The following is a 27907-nucleotide window of genomic DNA, read 5'->3' as shown; positions in this document are numbered from 1 at the left end:
CGTTATTCGCAAAGTCGATCAGCGATTGTTGTTTCTCCCGGCACTCCGATCAAATTAAATTTCCCGTCTACATGATTCACTATGAATAACAGACACATTTGTTTTTATTGTCGTGACTCAAAAAGCTACGACTAAATAGATATCCGTTCTCCGATGAAATTTCTCCGATAACGAGACGGTCTGTCTATTCGGCCACTCGAAAAGATATGAGACCGCATTTGTACGCGAGTCCATTATCACGCGAACAAAGAGAGAGAAAGAGAGCGCGAGAAAGAGAAAGAAAGAAAGAAAGAAAGAATAGGACCCCAACAATCGCTGACTAACTACAGATCGTCGCGTCGGATCATCGATCGGTTCCTTTTCAGAGGATTCGCCACTAACCCCGCTTACCGATCGGTTGGGGCTCTTGCCGCTTGCTGCAACACTTCCCCATGCTGGATCCGGTTCCTGGTGTACCTCTGGGTGCCGGCCGAGTCCTACGCACCCTTTATCCTGGATCCATTCGCGGGGCAAGCCTCCGTCATCTCGCGAAACTCGGTTCGGACGGCCAGCGACGGTCCAGCGACGCGGTGTATCGCGCTCTCGACGGACTTTCAAACTCCCGTCCGTCTGTCCATCGTCAGACTATCGAATTTGGTGTCTGTCGCCGACGCTGCTGCAACATAAGGCGGATGAAGTCCGTCGTCATTTCTGTCTCCGTGATTATCCTTCGTGATTCTAAGGAGCGCGATTACGAGCCGGGGATTATCGTTAAAATAGTCGCGAGCGTGCTGCGTCATGGCGCTCGCAGCCCCCCCGACAACAGAAGGTGTCGTCACGATCTGACGAAGCCGGCGTGGCCGCGAAGTCATCGAAGTCACTGAGGGCGGTGACTACGCGCGCGCCGCGCGATCGGTGGCGTTCGAGTCTCTCGAGTGTGGCCATTTCTGACTTGATGGTGAAAAATAGCGTGTAAAACATTTCGTGTTAAATTTAACACATGTCTCAAACGGCCCACACCAATTTTTATATTAATTTCACATTAAAGGTGAGTAAGAAAAGAAACACAAATTTGTCAAGAATCAACCCTCTAATGGCAAGATGGACTTTCAACGTATCCAGGAAAATAGAATCAGATTCGACTCTATGCTATATATGTTTTGCCCATTTTTTATATAATCATTGTACAAAATACATTGTAAAAAAAAATAAATAATAATATGGAACATTCCTTAAGATGAAAAGCAGCACGTGCACGCTGTAAATTAAACGAAGCCGCGAAGTCAATCTGACTACACCTTGCCACTAGAGGGTTAAAACAAAATTAACATCCATAATACCTTAATCGACACTGAAATATAAAATGTGTGATTTTAACACATACATGTTTGAATATCGACCTAACATAAAATATATTTTTATTCTAGTATGTTCAAGTAAATGTGACCGTACGTATGATTCTGATCATATTTTATACTATACGGTAAAAAAATTTGGTGTTAAATTTAACACATTTTATATGTCCCAAACGGTCTATACAAATTTTTGGATCAATTTAAGAAAAAACGAATATGTTGAAATAACACGAATATTATATAAAAAATGAATACAAAATTAATATATTAATCGACACTAAAGTATAAAATGTGTTATTTTAAGTCTTTCCGGTCGTAATAGTTGTAAGCATGGGTATCTTGTCGGGAATATCTCGGACTTCGACTGAAAAGAGTTAACACTTACACATATTGATTTTACACAAAATATTGAGATAAAACGCAATATGTTAAATTAAAATACAAGTATGTTAAAAACTTAACATAAAAATTTTAATAAAGACCGATTTTAGTACAAATATAATATGTTTTTACTGTATAGTTTATCATTAAAATATCTATCTGAAAAATGACTACAATATATCGAATTGAGGCAGATTTTTCTGAAGATATATTGCCGTTTATCTGTGATTATAATTCTATTTATAAAATATAGCTTTTTAATATCTTAAAAACTAACTTTTCCATTATTTTATTATTATTTATCTCACATCTTAGAATAACATTTAGTTACAAATAGAGTGCCTTTATCTGACAATCCTCGGCTCCGCCATTTCTGATCAAAAGGAACTAGACCAATCAGGACGAAGTGGCCGAGATGGCCATGACTCTTACTTGGCTCTTACTTGAGGGACTCTAGTCAGCGTCGCGGTCATCGTTTCTTATCGCTCGCGGCTCTCGCGCGTTCCTCTCGCGTCTATAATTCAAAAGGCCGGCGCGAGAACGCCAGGTTCGACCGTTCTTTGAACTTTGACCGATCGAAAGAGCAGCTCGCGACTCGATGGATCGTGGGTAACAAGTAACGGGGCTAACTTCGGACGAATTTCACCAGGACACGCTTCGCCACCTGTACCACGATTATTTAGCGATATATTTAGCGCTGGAAACGCTACGCAAACCGCGGGAGGTAGAGACGTGTCCGGCCAGCGAGTTCCTCGGCGAAGGGCGGAGACCACCGCGATTTTCAACACGAACGACACGCTCGTCCCGTTTAACGAACGTTAGCCGTGCACGCACCCAAGAAACAGTCGATGGAGGGTTGATCTGGAGATGTGGGTCGGGCCAACCCCTGTGCCGAAAGCGTGCCGTGCGACTACAGTCTCTCTCGTTCGATCGGTAGAGCTTGACTACAAGATAGAGGGAGAGAAAGGGAGAAAGAGAGAGAGAGAGAGAGAGAGGAGAGGACTATAGGACTATACAACCATGCACACCATTGCCGGTCACCACCATGCTCGAGTGTGCGTACGTGCGAGTCCTGTGTGCGACGGTGTGCGCGTGCAACGACGGGAATACACACGAGTGGCGAGAAACGGTCGATATCCCACCGCGTATTCGTACGCCATCCACGACGACGATACACTCGCCATCCGGTAGGGCTCTTACGCGACGAACAATACGCTGCCGCGCGGACAAAGACGCATTAACGTTAGTGTCGTCGTCGTCAGGACGAAACGTTCTGATCCGAGCCGCCGTTGGCAGCCGAAGTAAGCAGCCGTTAAGTTTTCACGGGAAATCGGAAAACGGCGAAGGGGAGGGAGGGAGGGAGGGAGAGAGCGATTCGACTTGGAAAGCTATAATTCGGAACAATAGGTTGGCTCGACTTGGACCCGTTTGCATTACCGGCATCGCATTCGCCGGACTTTATGGTCGAAAAACGGCGAATGAAGCTCGCTTGATTAAAAACCTAACGTGAGACTTAATTTTAGGGGGATATTTCGAGCCAGACGTTGAATTTTACGCGGTGAGATGAGAAAGTGTTTCGCAGAGTTTAAGTCTGAAACGGCGAAGATGGTCTCGCGGCTTGAATCTTGTGTAATCGTATATTACAAAGTAGCATATTGTATGCAAAATATAGATGAGAATCTTGTACATACACAGAGGAAAATATTACTTTGGATTTGCTTTGGATTGCTTTGGATTAATAAAATTTCTTTAATTGGGACAAATTTGTCTCTTGCAGTGGAATTAATAAACGAATGTTTGACTCAACGAATAGAATTGTTTGGCTTCTCAAACAATAAATATCTTTACATCGAATAATAAATATCTTTCGCATTTTTATCCAAACATTATAATGATTGTCACAAGCAATAAATTATTTGTAAGAAGTAACACTACGTTAGAAAAATATTAAAGAACTTCTTCGTTTTTCAATGGAATAATATTACATGCATTGAAAATCTGACGGAACGTCGGCGTGCGTGTCATCACACCATCAAATATATTTATCCTCCTAAATTAAAAATATATATTCGCACTTAACAACCGTGTGTTCGGCTCTTATTTGCCTATTAAAATTTCTTACATTTGATTATATATCATGATGGCCTAATATAATATGGTCGCCAAGTAATAATCTTTTTTCATGTGATTAAAGTTTAAAGCGATTTTCGAGCACGCGCATGAACTTTGTCGATTATGGAGATCTTCCGGGTATTCGTTTACAATAAACTATTTTTTTCTCATGTATATCGTTCCATGGAATGTAAAATTATTGCTGTCATTTGTTTGCACAGGCCATCGGGACTATCAGTGAAAATTTTAATTTGTGTGAATATTTGCGCGTACGCGTAATTTTTTCGGTTTTTCTTATTTATGTTAATAATGACACATTTTGCACAATTTTATTGTTTTTCCATATTTTTGTTTTTTACTAAGATTAAACTTGAAAGCATTTCTTTAATTTTCGCCCCAAACTTCAACTACATGTTTTTTCTACTAACCAACATGATTTATTCTAATGTAACACTTTCAATCAAATATAAAATAATATTTGATATTAAATCAATTGTTATTTATATTAACCCATTGCACTCCTATGTCGAGTGTGACTCGACATCAGTTTTTATCTCAGGAGCTCCTTTGTCGAGTCTCACTCACTTAATGGCCGCTTTGTCTTACTCGAGCCGCTTACTCGAGAGAACTTACTCAATTAGTGCAATATTATATTATATTATTAGTACAATATTATAGCAATATAGCATAAGACCTCTCAGTACAAATACTGTAAGTACTCGTTTTATATGATTTTGAAATATAATTCGGAGTGCAAAGGGTTAAACAAACTCAAGTCAAATAAACACGTGTACAAAATTCAATGAAACCCTTTTTTCTGTGAATATACATTTGCATATTCTAAGATTCGACTATAATATTTACGGACAAAAAGGGGAGAACGAGAAAGACGGATAAAGTATTAGGTTGGTGCATATGAAATGTCGGATTCTTAAGTGATTGTATAAAACTGTATATCTTTCTTCAAAAGCTGTTTATTCAATCAAAGTATGCTCCATTCGCTTCAATACACTTCTCCCAACGAGATTTTAAAGCGTAGATGCCTGTCTTAAAAAAATTTTGGTCTTTAGAATTAATAAACTCTGATATCGAGTTTTTTAGACTGTCTTCATTTTCATGGTGTTTGCCTCTTAAAAACAGCTCTAAATGCTTGAAAAAATGAAAATCGGTCGGCGAGAGATCCGGTGAATATGGTGGATGCTGCAAAACTTCATATTCCAGTTCGTTCAGTTTCGCAATTGTTTTGTGCGATGTGTGCGGCCGAGCGTTGTCATGGAGCAGTAGCGGGCCATGCCGATTCACAAGCGATGGGAGTACAATTTGGTGTCTCAATATCGTTGTATGGTCAACTTTCATCCTGATAGCAAGTTCCCTCGTGGATACGGCTGGATCCGCTTCCACTAGAGCCTTCAGGTCATCATTATTCACAGACGTTTTGGGTCTTCCGCGCGGCTCATTTTGCAGTGAAAAATCGCCAGTCCGAAATTTTTCGAACCAACGCTGCACTTTCCGATTGTTAACCGTATTCTCCCCAAACGCTTGGTTTATGTTGCGTGCAGCTTTTGCAGCACTATTACCAAGTTTGTACTCATATAAGAAAATGACGCGAATGTCGGCAGAATTCATATCGGTAATAAACTCAAAAGAAATAAAAAAGGGAAGACCTTCGAGAAAACCTATTTTGTTGAAATGAGTCTCTGGCAATGGACAATACGAGTATGAATGAGGTTATGCCAAATACAAAAGTATAACGAAAACAGGGAGGAAAACGTCCGCATGTAAAGAGAATGCGACATTTCATACGCACCAACCTAATAAAAGTTCAACTTTCGAAATATTATTAAGTAATCTGCAAAGGCCACCCGGATTTACGCAGGATAAAGTATTCCGTCAGGATATATTTTTAGTCCAACACAAACGATGTATCCCGGAGCACAAAGTTCCGCTCTTACGAAATAAGCGAATCAAATCGCGTCGAACGTAACTTCCATACGAGCGAGTCGTAGAAATCACGCCTACGAACCGCTCATCATCAATGTTAACCGTTATCATTTTTATCTTCGTTTGCAATTTCACAGTGCCTCGGCCGCGCGCTCGAGGAGATAAAATATGAAGGAAAGAACAAATGAATGAACGAATGAATGAATGAACGAACGTTTTAGATACAGTCCGACGTAGGAATTTACTAGTCGGCGACACCGCACGCAAACTGATACCGTCGTAAGGACCGATCGTAAACCAGCGAGAGCGTTACTTATTGCCCGATACGAGAAGTCTCTCTCTCTCTCTCTTTCCCTCTTGCCCTCCCGCTCAGGGTGAGGCAACACTTTGTTTTCCTATAGATCGCAAGAGCCGACCACTTGCCTTGTCTCCAATATAAAGCAAGACACGCTTCAAACGTGTCGGTGACATTTAAAGGGGGAGAGTTATGAGCGCGCGCTGTCGTTCTGCACTTGAAATATTATTTCGCGCACAGAATCACCGAGTGCTCCCCTTTTAATCGCCTTTTTCGCCGATTCTTCCCGAATCGATTCTTCCGCAATGAGGAGAAACATCGTCGACGAAATCCGGTTATTTCATCGCACCGTTCTCCGCGATCGCGATGGGGAAAATTGCGAGGAAGAAACCCCGGAGGGCTTGCGTCGGGAAAAATTACACACGATACGTGTGGCTAGTTATTAACGTCTTGTGTCGCCGTTTAATTCAGTGCATGCCGCTCGCAGTAATATTATATTTAATTATCTCCCCGTAATATAAGACTCTGCTTTGAAATGACTATCGTAGCGGAAATTGCTGTTCCTCTCGGCAAACGAGAATTCAGAGAGATAGATAGAGAGAGAAAGAGAGAGAGAGAGAGAGAGAAAGAGAGACAGAGAGAAGGGAGAGCGAGAGAGAACGCTTTTCTCTTTCTGTTATTAAATGAAGTAGAAAAATGCGTGCACATCGCTCCCCCTTTCGCTAATCTTATTTTCGTACTAATCGATAATGTTTACCGCCAGCGGGATGTAGACAAAGGGACAGCCTCCGCAAGATCCCGAAGTGCAATGTGGAAGTTTACGCGCGTTGGAATTAAAGATAGAAGAAAGGGAGCCGAGGCACGCGTCGTCTGTCCCGACGTTATCGCGCGCAGACTTAATTACCGGAAAATTATCGTGGAGACGTAAACGCGTCATCTGCCGCGCGCAGCACTGACTAAGTGCTCCGCCAAGTGACATTTCAATTGACCGGCCGACCAGGCGGTCAATTGACGGAATTGAACCGCAAAGACGCCGAGTTAACGAGATCAGTTATTCTTGTTTTCGCGTTACTCCGTAACGCGGAAGTTGTTACTCGCGAAGACGCACCGATGGCGCTCGGCTTCCCGGCTTTAACGCGATTTTAACGTCTCACTTTTCTTTTCCCCTATATCGAGGCGAAAAAGAAAAGAAGGGAGAGAGAAGGGAAAGAACACGCATTTGGATTGGTACTAAAATCGGCGAGCAGATTGCGATCGTGAATTGGAATCTGAGATCGAATCACGATCGGACTCGAAACTTCCGCGTGACACGACGGGGATTGCAATTGATTGCGATATCGCGCGCGCGGGAAAGGTGCGAGAATCTTGCGGTTCGATTTCCGATTCCAATCCGCGGTCGTAATCCGCGGTCTGATTCGAGGTTTATCAGGTTTAATCTGAAAATCGTTCTCGCGCGTCGGGAGCGATCGCTATCGGCGGCGGGCGCGCACCTCGCACATCGTTGTTTCCGCTATAATCGTGAAACTTTGCAATTAACGCGGAAATCGTAAGCACGTTTAAAACGAAAGACACGAACGGAGTGAGTATGGATGGCACGACAACCGAGTGGCGCGAGATAACGAATTTTTATCGTCTTTCGGTTTTGTCTTTCCTGTTGCCCTTTCTGTGCGTTCCGCCAAAGCGATTCCGGCAATCGTCTCTCCATAGCGGTAAAATTTTTATTTATTGTATTGTACTTTTTACTGTCGGCAGTTTCGAACAAAACGAGTCGCCGATATTACTGCTCAATAAAGTCGTTTGTCGCAACAAAAAAAAGAGAATACACGTTTGATATGATAGAGCAAGTTTAACATAAGTGAACCGATGTCGTTTACGTGTCATGATTATCAATACTTCTTGCAAAACTAAATATGTTATTCTTGTAGAAGAGAATAGATGTGTTTAATCTGTTATTCGTCTTTAAGATTCGTCTGTTAATCACCTTATTGACTAACCAAATATATTAGAACAATTAATATTGACGGTTCCAGATCTTTAAGATGATGCCCTCTTTTTTATGTTACACTGCATCAAAATGATTCTCATTCAAATTTAAATACACTGAGAAGTGAGTTTGATTGGATTTACCCGAGAATGGACAACGAAATGCGTTTTGATTGAAGGAAACAACATTTCTAATTTTCATGAGCCAAATTTGATTCTCATAACCGGAAATCCTGTTTCCTTCGATCAAAACGCGTTTGGTTGTCCCACTGACATGTAGAGTCAATCGAACTCATTTTTCAGTGTAGACCACCAGAGTCCAAATTTTAAATTCTACGTGAAGTCTTCAATGGGAGGAAACGGAAATACGTTCCTAGCATCGTTTAGCGTTTGTAGAATCAGAGGAGCACAATAGAAGACTCAATGCAGAACTAAATTACACTTAAAGGAGGACTATTTCGACTCGGGTATGCGTGACGGTAAATTCATTCTCGGATCATGTCGATTTCTTTCATGGCGCTGCAACATCATTTAAACAATCTGGTATGCGCGTCACTTGATAAAAATATCCGCGTCTTAATTTCAATCTAAGTATTAATTATTCACGACATCTTATGTATTATTTATTTACTTTATCTTCTAGTAATTTCAATTTTAATTTCACTCAAATACTCTGCAGTCAATAAGCGATTAGTTCTTCTCTTATTCATTCTAAAGAATTCCTCCCGTGAATAATGGTCGTCATCATCATTATTAAAATCGCTCGCACTTTGCAATCGGTGTTCTCTCTCAGGTTTCAAACTATCCGTCGCTATTGTCTCTACGAGAGAAGCACAGACAGGTTTCCGTCGAACGGTTTAATTAGCGGATTCCCGTTAAGTGTCTATCGTGATTATAAGAGCGGAAAAGCTGACTGCTACGAGGCCTCGTCTTCGCCGTCGTCGTTCCGTCGGTGTTTTTCGATCACGAAGCAAAACGGAAACGCATTATTGTCTAACTCTTCCCCGCCGCTCGGTGAGCGGATGACAGCGACGGGGATTCCACGTCGCACGACAATGCGCGTCCCGTCGTGGAAGCCAGGCGAGAAGAAGACGTCCTTGTCTCTCGATCCTTCACGACGCGCGCGCGCGCGCGCTATCAGCTTTCTCGCACGTCGCGCAGTCCCAGGGCTTTCGCCGAGCGTGTAATTCATAAAACATTCATCAGTCTAGCATGCCGTGAATGACGCGGAGACGCGAATGCTTTTGTTGCCGGCGAAACACGTCGTCGTCGTCGCCGTCGCGGATCCTGTTTTTCGCGCCGATCCTTCGGATTCGCGACGCGACGGCGACTTCGGCTCTTCTTGCCGGCTTCTCCGGCTGAACAATGATATACGAGGCCTTGGAGCGGCACTTAACAGATAAGTTGCCACGCGGTACTTGCGGCACTTTAATTGGAAATTCGGATCGCTCTCAGGGAGCGAGAGACCGTGCTAAGTGCGATCGCTTTGTTTAATCCTCGAGCTCGTTACTCGGTTGTCGGAGCGACGCCCTCCACGTGGGATTTCCGTGAAGTCCGGACGACGAAGAACAGCCTGCTCCGAGATATGTATGGAACGTCGATACGAGAGCTTTGGAATAAATATGAGCCTTCGAGTAAGGGCCGCGCCACACAAATTGCCGTGATTGTAAGACACAAGCTGAAGAACCAATCGCTATATTGCTTTAAGTTTATGCATTCCAAAAGGCGATAGAAGCGACGGTAAATTTAGCTTTAAGTAGATGTAACTAGATTTCAACAGTTTGGAATCTCAGTTATTTCTGCGTAAAGCCCGATGTGTTGTCGTTTCTACCGTGTTTCAAAATACATAAATCTAAAACGATACACTGATTGGTTTTTCAGCTTGAGTTTACGTTTTACAGTTACGGCTATTGCAAAGCTTACTCCCAAAGCTCTAAATGTAAGCTTTGGAATAAACGTGAGATATTTCTTACGCATATAAAAGTGGCGTTTGGATATTCCATTTCACGATCGGGTATGTCGGAGTGTTGACGCATCGCTGACGGAAATACACGTCAATGTCTAAGAATTATTGAATCCTTATTCTCGCGTACTATCGGGACGGGGAGAGAAATTGGTTCCGGCGATAAGCAAAAATTCATTGCACTTTCGGTTTACGCAACTGTAAGGCCATCGCGCGTCGCCCCTCGATTCCACGTTATTCGGCGCCGAGTGTACTCGATGGCTGTCAGAACTGTGCCGAGGAGGGCAAACAAGGCACGAAAACAGCGGCTGGAACTTTCGTTCCGGGATGACGGGCGACTAATTAAAGGAAACGCATTTCCATATCCCTTTTGACGGGAAGATCGAGGACAGCGCGTTGCACTTGAGCGGTATTATACTTTCAGCCGATCTCGCGGACAATGGGGGATGACAGGTGCTTTCAGGGAAATCCAACGAGCGAGCCACCCACCGCGAGATTCCCACCGCGAATTAATTTCTCGCGAGGGGCGTAGAAAGGGAGAGGAGATCGAGATCGGAAGAGGGACAGTGGGAGAAAGAGAGGGAGAAACAGAGAGGAGGCGAAGAAAAAGAGCGTTTAACCGCGAAGGTTCCCGCGGGGCCCTAAGCAAAGTGGGCGCATCGCGCGCCGTTTCACGGTCGTTCCCGCGAAGAGAAGAGAACGACGACGACGCGACGGGATACGCGTGTGCACGAAGCACTCGACCGTCAGCCACGACTGACAATGAGTCACGTGAGGGCCGTGACTCACGGGTGCACGCCGTACCACCACAGGGTCGAAGAATAGACATCGTTAAGACGGAGGCGGAGGAAGCGGACGAAGAGAGTCCTGGGAGAGAGCGCTGGGTCCGTGAGGCCGCGAGCGCCGTGGGCCTCTGCGTATTGCGCTCAGCTGTACCGCGTGGGTCCCTTTTGTGAGGGCCCGCCGCGCGGCTCGGTCGCCGACCGGCAATGACACGTGAAAAATAAGGGCGCGTCTGGGGTAAAGATCCCTCGCTCTCCACGTGTCATTTTAAGAAGAAAACGTAGGAGGCGAAGTTGGGAAAGTATAGGGGCACCTCGTGGCGCACGGAAAAACCTAAGAAGTAAGACTTAAACAGTAAGAAAACTGACCAATCGCAGTGGATTATTCTTCGACCGTAAGGAGAGTAGTCGGCTGTGGTTGGTTAATCATTTTACTGCCTTAGTTCTTTTGTGTGCCCTAAAGCGGTGCCTACAATAGTCCTGGTCTACAATAAGTGCTTTAAACTCTAAACCTTAAGAAATTGACCAATCACAGTCGATTATTCTCCTCATATTCGATTGTGATTGGTCAATTACTTAAGGTTTAGAGTTTAAAGCACCTATTATAGACCGGGACATAGATGTAGTAAGCTTTAAGCCGTGAGAAATTGACCAATCACAGTCGAATGTGAGAAGAATAATCCATTGATTGTGATTAATCAATTCCTCACGGCTTAAGGCTTACTACACCTGTTGTAGGCATACTTAAGGGCCGTCTAAAATAGCCGTAAAGTATGCAGTAAGACACAAGCAGTAAGCTAATTAACCAATTAGATTTATATATTTCAGAAGTAAATCGACTGTGGTTAGTCAATTAGCTTACTGCCTACGTCTTACTGCATACATTACACGCGGGGTCTACAATGAGAATTTAAGGCGTAAGACTTAAGAAATTGACGAATCACAATCAAATTATAAAAGAAAAATCAACTATGATACATCAATTTCTTAAATCTTACGCCTTAAATTCTCATTGTAGGCCCCGCTTTACGGCTATTGTCCTACGGCCCTTTAAAGTACGATGATGAAAGTGAGATGATCAAGAAATGGTCTCTGTTTTCTCGCTGTCGAAATATCCAAGATAATCGGAGCTATAGTAGTGATAAATGTGTAATAAACTAAACCGATAACAGGTTCATGTTTGTTATCACTTTCATGTGTAGAAATCAATCGGCGGAGGTACCTACAACACGTAAGAATTCTAAGTATTTTTCGCAACGTCAGTGTGTTTCCTTATTAGATTTTTTGCATGGGATTAATTAACGAGAAAGATATTTTATTCATGTATACATGAAAAAAATTCTGTTGAGTCAATAGAATTTCCAACAGCACGCGAGTTGCATTTCGTTACATAGCGCTATTTGATTTGTGCTCAGTTCATCATGGCTTGTCTATGATTTTTTTTGTGTAGTTTCATTGAGCCAGAATAATTTATTTGGAATAAATCTCCTTGATTCAGAAGCGATATCATTGAAACTAATACTTTGATTATTGAAACAATACATAACGTAGGAGTTTTAATGATATTCGCCATTGAATTGAGAAGATTTACTTCAATTACGCTACTGTCGGAAATGTTATTGATTCAATAGCATATTTTTTCCGCATACCTTGCGTGCATAGATAAAATATTTTCCTCGCTAATTAATCTCATGCAAAAATCTAGTAAAGAAACACATGAAACCGCTGACGTTGCAAAAAATACCATGTAATATAAAAGATACTGTGTAAATCGAAGTCTGAATATTAATCGTTATCATAATCAAGCCATCGTATAAATAATGAAAAAAACGCCTCGCTTTGCGGAGGTATCTTGACAGATTTTTCCCTTTCTCTCAGTATTTTTCCCTCATTCTAAACGATTACTCGAAAGTTCAACTCGATTACCGCCGATAGATGCACATAAGATAATCATAAATTCAATGGGAACGCGCAAAAAGCGTATTATCGTTTACAGCTCTACGGGGAGCCATCGCGCCGGATGAGAGAGCCGATAGACAAAGATGAATACGATAGTCTTGGGACATCTCTCGCGAGATACCGTACGTTCTCGCCATTCGTCTCGCTATTTCGCGAATTACGTATCTGTCGGAGCGGTAAATCGCGTTAACTTCTTTCTCCTCGGCATTGCCGCCGTCGCCGCGCCATGCCGCGCGCGCACTCCGTTCGATTTCATTTTTCTCCTTATCCGCTCGATGCAAGCGGGGAAAGTCGTAGAACGCGTTTTGAGATACTCCAAGGCCTCGTCGTCCGGCAGTTAAATGGGATCGACTTCGCCTCCATTCTCGTCGTTTTATATCCTCGCCTGCCTGCCTGTTTGCCTGCTTGGCTGACTGGCTAGCTGGCTGCCTGCCTGCCTGCCTGCAGCCGCGCACGACGTGTTTCGCGAACGCGTATATTCACTCCCTCTGTGAAACCAGACCTCCTCCCGGCTTTATCTTCCGCACGGGCACGCGGAAAAGCCGGGGGAAATGTAAAACATGAGAAACAATCGCGAGCCGGAGCACGATATCCGGCGCGCTATTTCGAGCCTCTCCAAAACTCGCGGATCCTTTTTTTTCCTGCGAGCGCTTCACCTCCTAATCCGATAGCGGTACTTAATCGCGAAGCCGCAAATTTAATTTAAACTTCACGCTTCACGCGCGAGAGACGCAAATTGAAAGATAACGAAGTCGACCGCCGGTCTCAACTCGGGTTCGTAAATTGATCTTTAACCAAGAAAGTCAGCTGAAACTGCGAGAAATTCGAAACATGCACATTCTGATTTCTCAATCGAATCAAACCTTTCTTTTGTTTAAATTTACTTTTATTTTCTTTTTTCTTGCGATTTCTAATATATGTAAGCTAATGTATCCGTTATTTCTATTTGTTCTGCGTAGCCAGAGGGAGACAGTATTCTCCCGTTTATCCAATAATAATAATAATAATAATAATAATAATAATAATAATAATAATAATAAGTTTCACAATCATCGATCCGACGCAATACAACGTCTTGGTGATTTTTTTAGCATTTAAATACCTCACTATTTATCCAATATTACTTTACATTAATAAGACTAATATTAATATTTAGATATAAAATAATTAGCATCTATATTGTTATCAATTTCTCGAGAAAAAGACATCGACATTAACATGTTCGTCTGGAAGAACACGGAAGATCCATTTACAATCTGTCGCGAGTTCAAGTCTCGCTTTTCGTCGGGCAGCCGAGCGCGCTCGTAGCGTTTGATGTTTGAAATTTCCTCGCAGCGATACCGGGAACGTATATTCCGAGAGAATTATAAACGACTGGATGGCCAACCTTCCGGGGGGATATTAAGGATTCAGGGAGTACCGCATGGTTTGCCGCACGTTCAGGCATGTAGATGTGAGGAAGCCATTATTGCGCGTTACGATCTACTACCAGGGCGAGGTGGTGCTGCTACATAGTATCTACACCCACGATCCGAATATTCCGAATATTTCGCCCGTCCGTAGACGCTGAAATCTATGGGGCTTGTTACGAGCCATCATCGCCGGTGTTTCGTTACGCTTCGTGTGTTAATCACAAAGCTTAATAAATTGCCCGCGTAATAGGCTACAGGACGCGTCAGAATTTGCCGGCCGCAACACACGTCGTCTCGGCGAATTGTTCGATTAGACCGGACGTATCGCGAACGGCGACACGTTAGCGCGAGAGAAACCCGTGTGGAATATTTCTTGGGGTCTAATTGGGATTCAGTCCGATTTTCCAAACTAATTACGGATTCTAGTTGGGAAATCTATATGGGTTCTGGTTAGAAGTGTAATATTCCAAATATACGATTTTAAGTAGAAAATATAAACAGATCTTATTTGCTTATCCCGAATATTTTCTTAAAGATTTTTTTTGGTTTACGCTAAGATTTAATAAAATATAATTTTTAATATTTTAAATATTTCTACTTTGTAAGTATGCACACGCATACATGTTACGTGTGCGCTATTAAACATAGTAACAACAAAAATATAACTCTATTTATTAACTTCTTAGTGCCGTATTTTCAGTGGCGCATTAAGGAAGTACTCATAAATTTAATGTTTATCAGGCAAAATTACGTTTTTATACGTATTTATTTCACTATTTAAATCATAAATATTAATTTAAAACAAAATTGATGTAAATATATATACAAAATATTACAAATACGAAAATATTATTTTTTATTTTCCTTATTAATGCTGTATTTATACATCATGATCTAATAAAAATGCACGAACAATAAAGGAAGATATATAAGTTTAAATTTAACAAAATATATGTACGTATGTATATTTTGAGTATTATTATAAATTATGAACTTGACACCGTTGTATTTTCAAGTAGTCAATAATTTTGAAATTTATATATAATGTCCATATATTAGTCTTTAATATAGTTTATCGTTAAAAATTTATTTTTAGTTTAGAAAATATTAAAAACAGAAATTATAAATAGCACGCTAACTTCAGATAATACATATAAAAAGCGACGGTTTTGGCTGCAAATATTTCAGTTTTCGAACGGTCAATCTTTTTCTAACTATATGAACAGTTCGATAATACTGCAGTGTATACGCTGTGCGAGCTTCATCAAATTCTTATCAAACTTATTTCGCTTTACAACTTCCTTAAATTACACTCGATTCTAATAACAGTCGCACGCAGCGTAAAAGTAAGTCGCAACGCACGACTAATCAGCGTTGCGGAAAAGAGGCTTCATCCCATATTTGAGATAAATTGGGATATTCAATTGGTGTCGTAGTGGGATAACGTATTTTGGGACAACTTTGGATATTCTAATTGGAATCTATATTGCATCTGGAAAAATCGGAGAAAATTTATATGCGGGAACACGCAGGAAAATGCGGTTTCCTGCCTGCGAAACGGAAAATAATTTTCAATTTTTCGCAAACGTGACCAGTTCGGTATGTGATCTTTCGCCGGATAAAAGTAACGTTTGGCTCGTGCGCAGCGAGCGGAAACGATTGAGAAGGAAATTAGAATAATTTAAGTTCTTTAATGGAGCGAGAATATAATCGGAAGAAGTCCCTGCAGCGCGATTCTCTTAATCGACGAGCGAAGTTTCACGCGAAACTTTCAGCCAACTTTTCCATAGCGACAATGTCCTGGGATAGGGTGATCGTTTCCCACAGTCTCTCTCGCGCTTCGACATATTCGACGTTTCGGCGACTAAACAGTATTTTCTCTCTCCGAGAACTCGGTTGAAAACTTCCAGCTGAACAGAAACGAATAACCTCCGAGAACTCTCGGTAATGATTGCAAATTTCGCGAAATAACGTCGATTCGCCGGCGATTCTTCGTCCTACAAATTTCTACTTTCTAGTCCGGGATAACTCCTTGTCCGAACCGCATACGCGCGACTATTCTCGCGCGAAGAGGGATCGCGATGCATTTTTATCGCTTGAAAATCCCCGACGTCCGAGCGACCTCCATTTCGGGTATAATCGCTTGAATCGAGCGCAGCTCCGTTTGAATAATCGTTAGTAATTTAAAGGTCTCCGCGGCCGTATTATTCCCGTGCGCTGTGCGGTCGAACGCATAAGAATGGACTTTCACATACCGCGCATTGATATCGGGTCTCGCGGATCTAATCGCGACGAATCTATGCGCGAGTAAACGGCGAGAGCAAAACGCGGCCAATGTCGAGTGAGAAGGAAGGCGTCGACTGTCGACACGTACTTAAACGCGCGCGCACACACACACACGCACACACACACACACACGATCGGAACGGTGCGTTGCGAGACACGCAGGTGACGGTCGGTGCGCCTTGCAGACGCAAGTTAAATCGATCCCTTTTACCCGGACCTGAGAGAGAGTTGCGATTAATCTCGCGACAGCGAGCAACGAGACACACACGCGGGGCGGAAAGTCGCGGACTAAAAAGGACCGAGCAATTGACGAAGAAAAGTGCGGCTCGTGCGGGGTGCGCGATTGCCACGCAACTGGAATAATAAGCAGTACGTAGCGTGTAAGCGAGAACTGCGACTAAAGACCCCGGGTTCTTGAGACGCGATTTTCCTCCAGACGAGAGAGTGTTTTTAAATTGCAGAAAAAGCTCCGGCCATATATCGCACATTTCCGCGATTTTCCTATGCAGGTCGCAGATTATGGAAGGTATAAGAATGATTAGGAGGAAAAAATGTATATTATTCCAGGTCTCTGACTTTCGCCATTAAGAAGCAAGCTTGTGTCCAAGTGTACAAAAAATTATGAAAAAATTACAAATTGATCTACATGTTAAGTCACATTAAAAATTTGGCGGTAATTTAGAGTATGGATCAAAAGTGATTGTAATTTAAAGGGGGTTGTAAGGTGAAATGAATCTGATAAGATTTTGATAAAATTTGCACTGCACTATATATTGAAATATTATCTAACTCATTATTCGTGCTATTAGAAAAAAATTAACCACTCGGGAATTAAAATATATGTAATTAAAGTTGACATTTTTCATATATTCCTTGAGAGATTAGTGTGTTATTTTTAATTTCTATTTTTAATATTTTCTAAACTAAAAATTAAATTTTGAAAAACTACTACGGTATTAAAGGCAAATATGCAGATATTATACACAAATTTCAGGATCATTGGCTGTTATATTTTGAAAATATAACGGTGTAAAGCTCATATCTTATAATAATATTCGAAATATATATACATATGCAGATATTTAAATACTTATATACCTATTTTTATTATCTGTGCATTTTTATTGGATCAACTGATGGATAAATATAATGTTAATAAGAAAAAAATAAAAAATAACTTGCGTATTTGTAATAATATGTATATGTTTACCTCAACTTCGTTTCAAATTAACATTTATTATTTAGGTAATAAAATAAATATGTAGTATGTAAAATAAATAACTACGTAATTTTTGCTTGATGAATATTAAATTTACACGCGACTCTCTTGATACGCCACTGAAAGTACGGCATTAATGAATAATACATCCTTAAGGAGATGCCAAAGTCGATAACGAACTTGATAAGCGTCGATAATGTAAAGATGATGCTCAAAATATTATATCACATAAACATTGATATAATCACGCTATTCTTTTTGTATTTCTCATACATATAGATCTTACGTAAGTGTAAGTGTGATATAAATATGAACACGAGGAATGTGCACTACTATTTTACCATAATAAAATCTAACCAAGTATAAAAATTTGCCTGAAAACTTATCGTATATTTTTAAGCCTCTAAATTTGATTGAAAATATAACAAGATGTTCTTTAAAATTTTCCTGACTGGAGACATTGATACATTCAGTACATACAAGCTGCAGGATTTCCATGAGATAAATATTTACACTACTGACAGCTAGAGATGTCAATTTTGAAATTTTTTAAGTCGCTTTCGTCACATATTGAGCAATGTTCCAATTCACTTTCGCGCGTGCTTTCACTGCGTAAAAGCATTTATATAAGTCTTCGCAACTAATAAGACGTAAACTTTGCAGAAAAATCAGTATTTTGATAAAGTTTTCAAGTATAACTCCTTGACTATCCGCGCAAGATATCAGAAAACGCGCGTTGAAATTGCCAATTATGCGTAATAAACCTTGGAAAAAATATAGTTCCCGGTATTATCCGTAATCGAATGAATGAAGCATCCGTACAGAAGATGACAATCTGTGTGTTAATGTTAATAAAGAGTCTATCGTCGGCGATAATAAAAATGGAAGAGACAGTGGGTGTCGGCAAAAGTTCAGTCGAGGGCCCGAAGTTTCCAGCTACACAACTGTGCGAGGGGCTCGAAAGGGCGCGCGGGGCAATTTGAGCGACGCGGGGGTAGCGAGGACTACAACGTGGGGTAAACGTCTCTCTTTTCCATCGGACCGTGCTAATGCTTCGAATCTGCTCGGTCTTCCGGCCAACGCGCCGACAAAGCTTTGATGCCCTCGCACAGTCGGAAAAAAGCTCGAGGAGGAGACGGAGGTGACTTAACGGAAGGGATTTATCGGCGTCGGCGGAAGCGGAGAAGGGGGAGGAGGAGGAAGAGGAGGAGGAAGAGGAAGAGAGCGAGAGCAGGCAGCGGGATCGGAGATGATCGTAATTAATGCGCGCGATCAACGAACCCGATGAGCGTTCACTCGAGTCCATTGTCGAAGATCGACCCGGCCGCGGCGAAGCGCGAAGAGTTTCGCCCTGAAACGGTACTCCGAGTGCCGCACCGTCACCGCGGCGGCACTTTCCGCTTATCGAGGTGGAGGATTCTCCGACGTGGCTCTCTGCGTATGCGCGTTTCGTCACGCGGAAGTGAGTAAAAACACCATTCATTTTGCTTCTCTCGGACGCCCCTCCAAAAAAATTCACATCGACCGTTGTTGATGTTGATCGTGCAACGAGCCAGAGCCATTTGCGCTATGTGATCTATTCTTTATAATCGAACTTGCTGCACTAGTTCGAGAAATTTATACATATATACATCGAAGCGTACGAAGCGTACGTACAAGATTCTCACGCTTCAGTGTACGTAATTTTGTTGAGCTAGTGTAGCCAGTTCAGCTATAAAGAACAGATCATCATTGTCTCATATCGGGATCGAAATCGATTGGTTTCGGGCGAGCGTGGAACGCTAATTCAGACAGTCTCTCAGATCGATCGGACTGTTTATAGGCAATTTCGTGAAACTTGCAACGTGCAAATACAGATCGCACGTGCACGAGTTTGATCGAGGGAGATGTTTATTCCCCTCCTCGATTCTCATCGATCGCATCTAACGTGTCGACCAGCACGAACACACTAATTTCTCCGGCGAATTGTTCGCCGGGAATATCCGTATTACCGGGCACGCCATTCTTCTTCGCTTTATAACGGACCGCTGCATTTTTAGACGTTTATGCGGACAAACGCGTGCGGATCCGGAAGTAGGTTGCGCGAACTCCCGGGCGTGATAAATTCCGCGATGGCACGCGCAATTTACGCGCCAACGGTCATGCATACTCGACCATGTCTCATTTTTTCCCCCCCGATATTTTTTTTTGGTTCACTAAGCATCAAGCTCGCGGCGTTTTCGCGTCCTAATAAAGCGCGCGCAGCGGCCGCTCGGTGTGATCGAGAATTGAACCCGGTGTGCAGGTGAGAGAGAGACACTGAAGAGGCCGGTGGGATACAGGAGTTCAACGCTTTAAAACATAGGTCAACTATCTCCATTTGTATGCAAACGAAATAACGCTACAGACGTCATTTCCAGCCGAGCGACAGCGGGTTTTGTGTGCGCAAGCGTTTAGTGAGAAAGTGAAAAAATATTGTTTTTCAAGGTAAGTTTGTAAGAAAATAGCATGAATATACTCATATCACGTAGTGACATGGCATTGTTATCTTGAAATCGAATGTATTAACTGATTTATAACATATTAGAAGAATTTAGTGTATATTTATATTGTCGTAATGTTGTCATCTAGACATATGCACGTGTATTTTATTGTATCTTTGGGACAAAATCCGGGATCGTAGAACGCCGGAGGCATATAGGACGGGAAACAGAACAAAGCATTGACTCTGAAGACGACACGAATCCTCCCTATATTTACTACACGGAGAGATTCTTACAATCTAAATCAAACGAAAAAAAGATTATATGTAAAAATTGGGCACATGATATTTACACGGAAAAAAATTAGTCTTCTACATCAAGAATAGGTGTTCAGATATAAGCGAGAATATTATAATCTTCTTAGAAGACTTTTAGTCTTGAATTGAGTTCAAGTAATACTTGCATCAATATAAATTCAATCAAATCAAGATTAGAAGTCTCCTAAGAAGATTATGATATTTCCGCTTATATATGAAAATATCTATTCTTGATTTAAGATTAATTTTTTTTCCGCGTACGGCGAAGCTTAGGAGGATAATATTATTTGCATAAATTGCGCGTGATTATAAGTTACTCTTCTTCAATTTAATATATTACATTAAACTATAAAACTTGTTTGTATTACTATTATTTCTAAATGATTCCTGAATGATTCCTAAATGATTCCTAAATTATTCCTAAATGAAGTCTCATTAGAGACACACAGAGACATACGAGGGCGATCCGATAAATACTTAGCCTACAAAAGAAAAACGAAAATTTTGGAAAAGTGGCGATTTATTTCTCAACATAGTCTCTTTTTAGCTCGATACACTTGACCCAGCGATGCTCCAACTTCTTTAACCCATCTGAAAAATACGTTTTCTCGAAGTCTGCAAAAGCCTCCGTGGCGGCGATGACCTCCTCATTCGACTCAAATTTCTGCCCGGTGAGTGACTTTTTCAAGTTTGGAAACAAAAAAAGTCGCACGGGACCAAATCTGGAGAATACGGTGGATGGGGCAGCAGTTCGTAGTCCAATTCGACCAATTTGGCCGAATGAGGAGGTCATCGCCGCCACGGAGGCCTATTTTGCAGACTTCGAGAAAACGTATTTTTCAGATGGGTTAAAGAAGTTGGAGCATCGCTGGGTCAAGTGTATCGAGCTAAAAAGAGACTATGTTGAGAAATAAATCGCCACTTTTCCAAAATTTTCGTTTTTCTTTTGTAGGCTAAGTACTTATCGGACTGCCCTCGTATATGGTTCTCTATATTCTAAATACAGGGCACAGACGGTCGTGTTTCTTTTCAATAATTTTAATTAAAAAAAAAAAACTTGTACATTTATGAAACTAATCTACATAGTAAAAGACATTTACTTGCGTTAAAATCAATCTTTGTTAAAATTGTATTATATAATTGTGTTAAATTTCTAACACATTCGTGTGTTAATTTGACATGTTGTATTTATGTCATCTCAACATTTTGTGTCGTGTCGATATTCAACATGTGTAAGTGTCAACCCAAATAGCAAGATGGTATCAAATAAGGTCTTAATAACGTCTTAACGATATCTCTAACGTCAATTAATGTCATCAAAACGTCATTTGACGTCACCTTGCTACTTGGGAAAATAACACATTTTATTCCTCGATTAACTTCGATTAATGTCGATTAACACTATGCCGTCCGGTGGCACCACGTTGGTATCATGCGCAAAACTATCGGGCAAATGCCGGTGGCACCACGTTGGTATCATGGAAACATTAAAAAAAAATTTAATTTCTCATTTTAAACATGTACGCACTTCGAAAGTTCGTAATGAACTGATGTTACTACCTGGTGTAATATCTATGTACATATTATAATTGGCTGACACAATATGTACATACATTGTATGTATACCATATACATTGTATCAGTGTACATATGTACACTGATAGAAAACATTACAACAGTGTTATAATGCCAACACCGTTGGAATTTATATACCGCATAAAAAAAATTCGCACAAAATAAATAGCGCAAAAAAATCGCATAGAAAAGGACCGCTCAAAAACAGGTTTGACTATATATCCTCAAAATTTCGAGAAAATAGAGGGACAGGATTGAGAACTCATGAGAACTGACGATGAGATTAGTAAAACTTGACGATTTATGATCTTCCGAGGACCTCGAAAAACCGCCGGCGACAAGCGAAATGATCTGAGTCAGTCCTATCGGTGCCAAACAAAAGAATCCCGATTAGACCTGCGGACGGCATAATGTTAACATATTAATTTTGTGTTAATTTTTTACATGATATTTGTGTTATTTTTCAATATATTCACCTCGTGATAAATTAATACAAAAATTTGAATGGACCGTTTAGGACACATGTGAGATGTTAAATCCAACACAAAATTTTATATTGTATATTCTCTGCGTACACTTAACCATTTCAGGTGTATACCGAGCATACACCTGATATGATGTAAGAGCACCTGTAAATTTGGGCCATTTCCTACGACTGATAATTATTTTATTGATCTAAAAATATGATGAGGCCCTTTATGCTCCTCTTTCTCCTACCGGGGGAAGAGAAACTTTCGCGTTGCAATAACGAAGTGAAGCGCAATACGACGCTGCACATGCAGCTGCACGAGCGCGCATATACGAGCCCGATGATATACGTGGCGGCCTCGGGCCGCTGTTAGCCTGTCGAGCCCTCCGAGTGGCGCATTCTCACGCGCGATGCATTCCGCGAGATGCATTTCGCGCGATGTCACCCGCGTCGTCGCGACGGAAGCATTCGGCTGACTTTAACATCGGCTTCTTCGCGTCGTCGACCACACTTCTCCGCTCGCCGTCGTCGGATCGGATTTCCCATATGCACGGCGTGGAATATCCGTAAGGACGAATATACGTGGGCGCGTGGGCGCAGGGAAAACTCGGGGGGAGGGATCGATCGATGCGCTTCATTCTCTCTCTCTCTCTCTCTCTTTCTCGCTCCATTTACCTATGTCTCTCTCTCTCTTTCTCTCTCACGCCGGTTCGCCCGGAAACTCCGTCCAGAAATAAGCCGGCGAGGGAAGAAGCTGTAGGGAGAAGAGCGGGAGACGAGAGGCCGGCGGCTTTCTGATAACTCGTGCGAGGATTCGAGTGATCGCTGCAAGGACACGTGTTTATTTTTTATCCGCTTGTAGCGTACGTCGTAGTCACCGTTATCATCGTCGTCGTCGTCGCCGTCGCCTCTCTCCCGTGCGCGTTCGCGCCTGACTTTCCACTTGCGGAACGCATGATTTATTCATCTAATGCGCTTCCTGCCCGCGGTATCGATTGATATTCGACATCGCCCTCCGGGCGAGACTAACGAGAGAGCCCAGTGACACACACTTGCATTCGTATTCGTCCTCCCTGACGTTGGGGTAGGTTGGCGGAGACACGCCGGACTTTTCCGCCGGCTGAAATCCATCGGATCTGTTTCTTCCTCTTTTCGTATCTATCTCTCTCTTGAGCGCCGCGCGCGCGAAACGATTATTGATCGTACGGCAAACTGCGATTACGTCACAATCACACGCTATTATCGTTACTGTCGTCATTAGCATCGATATCGCAGTCTTGCGCGTCGCGCGCGCCCGTTACTTCCACCAAACCGTGTGTGCGATCGACCGCCGATTCGACCGTCCGTAACCGATGCCGGAAAAATTCCCCGGGAGAATTTCACTTGCGAAATCGCATAATTTTTCGTGGCCCTTCGCGCGTTCCTCCCCACTTTCCGATGGAGTCCAGTTTCTCGAGTTTAAAGTCGATTTTCCTCTCGCCCGAACTCGAGCGTCGCGAATTCCCGATGGGACGTTTCCTCCTTCTCTTTCCTCCATCTTCTCTCGTCGTCGTCGTGGCAATCGCGTGCAGCGACTGTGTATTATTTACACGTGTTTGTTTTCAACGTGCCGGTGCAAAACGGAACGACTGCCGCAATTTCCCGATCACGACGGGGCGACGACGCGATCCCCCCGCCGCGCGGGTATCGCCAATCTCGTCCATCAAATCGGCGTCTTTCGGGTTTCTGGAGCACTTGGCCGCGCAGTTTTAAAGGTCGGCGTCCTGTTTTCGTCCCCTGCCCCTCTTGCCACTCTCCCCCGACGCAGCTAGCTTAGCTCGCTCGATATCTCAAAGCTGTTGTTAGGTCGAGCTCGCGGCGACTTCCTGGCGGGCGAACCGCGGCACAGCCCACTCGCGCCGTTTCGATGCCGGCTTGATAAGGCGGTCCTTGTTAGGGATGAGTTGGCGAAAACTCAGCAATCGGTATTTCATCGGGGGCGCGTTCACCTCGCTCTTTCCTCTCGCCGAGGACGGTTTAAATTATTCCGACTCGCGCGCGCGAAATCGCACGGCGTGTCGTCTCCTCTATCGATCATGATTATTCTATTTTCTATCGCCGCGACTTTCAGTCGGATGGTGAAATCAAACCTATGCCGAGAGCCAAATTTGGTTTTTATATAACCAGAATTGTTGTTCCCCTCCAAATCACGTTTAATTGCCGCCCGTTTTCCGACTAATGCGACTAAATTGCTCAAATAGACAGAAATGCTGAACGTAGCGTACGTAGGTACATGTAATATGTGGCTTTGTGATATCATTGCAACAGTACATGTTTAAAATATGTTTGTTTTAAGGAATACTCATTTAATTCATTACGCCATAATTTTAATCAAAGTACACGGTGAAAAATCTTTCGTCCAAATGTTAAAATTGTCTTGTGTTACCGACTTTTGACTAATGCATCAATGTCAAATTTACACATGTTATTTTAATATAAAGTTTAGAGCGGACTTTCTAGGACATACGAAAAACTTAAAATTAATATTTTATTTTTCACCGTGTACTGACTTCTTGCTTTCTCATTTCTCTTTCGGGTAAAATAAAATAAATAAATAGTAATATTTATAACATCAGAGTATCGCCGTAATTTTGGATTTTACGACATTAGATCATCTTTTATATATCTTTATATATTGACAAAATGCTTGTTGTACGAAGACGGATCTTAACATATGCTAATCACGATGCAGACGATATACTGAAATATGTCTATCTGGAGAGTTTTTCTCAGTGTATAACATCAATGATTCCTTTTCCCGTAAACTGTGAGATTTAAGTTTGAAAGATAAAATTTCATGGCGAAAGCACTCTCGAGACGTTAAGTATAATGAGAAAAGTCATTTTTCAAATTCTCCGAATATACTTTCTACTTTAACGATATTCTGCTTTGAAACTCAGCTATCAAGATATCTATTCGATGTCGGGAACTACAAGCTCGTGGAAAAAGAATCGCCTGGTGCTCGACCGAATCTTCTTTTTTTAATAGCGAGAATACAAGTTTATAAGATGAAAATTCATAGTGAAAACCTCGGGGATCCTAAGTAATGAGAAATATCGTTTTTCAAGTTCTCCGAGTGAGCTTTCCTTTAGCGATATTTCGCTTCGAAACTCGGCCATCGAGATATGCTCACTCGATATTGAGAATTGCGAGCTCGCGGAAAAAAGAGAGGACGACGGATGCCCAATCGAATCTTCTTTTTCCCACGAGTAACGAAAACACACAAGTTTAAGAGACGGAGATTCATAATGGAGAGCTCGAGGAGCTCTGAGTAACGAGAAATCTCGTTCTTCAAGTTCCCCAAATGCACTTGCCCTTAACGATACTTTGATTTGAAACTCGGTCGTCGATAGATAACCCACTCGACGAGTCGTGAATTACGAGCTCGCGAAAAAAGAGGAGAGCTCGATCGAATCTCCGTCGCGGGAAAAAAAAGCCCAATTCAGGCCGAGGCACAATATACGTTCGTATACCGCGTTCCACGGTGTTAACCGAGCTTTCAAACACTTCTGTATACATGTATTTCTTTCTCATTCACCCGATCGTCTGCCTGACCGTGCGCTCTCGACGCCACTGCGTAAAAGGCTCGCAGAGTAAAGTAGGTACTTCACCGGCGGCCGAACTATTGATAGCACTACCAACGTGGCCTTTGGGAGATTCGTCTTGGTCCCCGCCTTCTTTTTTAGACGGCTTCATTCGACTTGCCGCGTGGGCACGATCGGCCGTCTACCTACGCTGTCGACGTCGTCGTCGTCATCGTCGTCGATTCTCCAGCCAGTCCGGCGAACACTTGGGCTAACTGGAGCTCGACGCGAAAAATCACGCTTTATAGCTCACTGACAGACGCATAATGCCCGTCGTGCTATCGATTCATTCGCGTCGAATCGAGCCGACGATGGCCGCTAACGAGCTGCCGTACAACAACGTTTCCATCGAACCGGATCGTCGCGCGAATAGCGTCAAGGTGATAATAAAATGTCGCATTTCGAGACTCGTCCTCGCGTTAATTGCTCCCGTAATTATTCTCCAATATGGGAGAATTAATTACGCGCCGAGAATACACAGTAAACAATTTTGTGTTAAATTTAACATATTTCCCATGTCCCGTGCGGGCCATTCAAATTTTTTTGTTAATTTAACACGAGGTAAATATGTGAAAAAGCAACAAATACAACACAAATATCATACCCAAGATTAACACAAAATTAACATAATAATCAATTGAAGTATAAAGTGTGTTATTTTAATACTTACACATGTTGAATATCGACACAACACAAAATATTAAGATAACACAAACATAATATGTTAAATTAACACACAGGTATGTCAAAAATTTAGCATGAAAAGTTTAACAAGGACCGATTTTTTAACACAAATACAAAATGTTTTTTTACTGTGTATCATATTTTGTAAGAAATACAATTCGTATTTATAACGGAAGAGACATCGCCGAACCGCGATAATTGCGAAGAACGTCCGTAGGTTCACTAAATCACTAAATGAGTGGAGAGAAAGAGAGCGCGCGGGTGTATATAAATTCCCTCTCGAATAAAATAAACGTATCCAATTTCTGTCGAATATGTCGGTAACATATTGTATGCGTTTTTCTTCCTTTTTGTTAGCATCGCGAAGCATATGCACTGCCGCTGAATCGATTTTCTAAATTACTCGAACACGGAAATTTATTGATAATTCCGATGAAGCATGAAATTGCCTGTTCGATGTTGCCCGGGGGATGTAAATTACACCCGGCCCTGGCTATTCTCGAGTTAAACACGTCTGGCACATGCAATCGCGATTAAACGTATCTAAGATTAAGCGAGGATTACGTCCATTAGAGGGACGCGAGATTGTAACTCAGAATGACCTGCGCTTTTAAAAATTAAAATTTACCACGAATGTTATATATATAATCCATGGATATCCCATGGATATTCCATGGATATATATAATATCCATGGAATAAAATAATATAATATAATAATATAGTATGTCACATTAAACAGTAGCTCTTTTTCATGTTTTTTGGCAACATTATATGCTTATCATATTAATGTGATCAACTTAATATATTAATTCTTTAATGTATTCGGATAGAGAAATTTAAAACGGGCGCATTATGAAAAGGTTCTACATAATTTTTCCCTACTTGTATCTTATTTCAGGAATTGGTTAGCTACGCCCCTAACTGAGCCTTATAAGTACATGCCTTGTTAGGGTCATTCACGTCAGTGTCTATTTAGGACCTATCCACGAAATTGCATTTAGAATTTGTCTTTCTTGACAATATTTAGGCCCAACGAGGGCAGGCCTATTTTGTGGCATGCCTAGAGTCACTATAGACACGGAGTACGCCACGATTATTATACCCCGAT

The 27907-nt window shown here is 41.9% G+C and overlaps 1 protein-coding gene across 3 annotated transcripts in view; it reads right to left on the bottom strand.

Moving 5' to 3' along the window:
* LOC106744483 (tyrosine-protein kinase Src64B) overlaps nt 1-27907 on the bottom strand; it is a 62355-nt gene that overhangs the window by 6694 nt on the left and 27754 nt on the right. For all 3 annotated transcript variants that reach the window (XM_014619310.1, XM_014619311.1, XM_014619312.1), the window contains exon 2: nt 391-655. In XM_014619310.1, the coding sequence (XP_014474796.1) occupies nt 391-433 (43 nt within the window). In that variant the 5' untranslated portion in view covers nt 434-655. The remainder of the gene's footprint in view (nt 1-390; nt 656-27907) is intronic.

The sequence above is a fragment of the Dinoponera quadriceps genome, unplaced genomic scaffold, assembly GCF_001313825.1.
Source record: "Dinoponera quadriceps isolate SergipeBrazil2010 unplaced genomic scaffold, ASM131382v1 scaffold777, whole genome shotgun sequence".
Lineage (NCBI taxonomy): Eukaryota > Metazoa > Arthropoda > Insecta > Hymenoptera > Formicidae > Dinoponera > Dinoponera quadriceps.
Note: the sequence above shows the minus strand (reverse complement) of the source record. Positions and strands in the feature narration are given on the sequence as shown.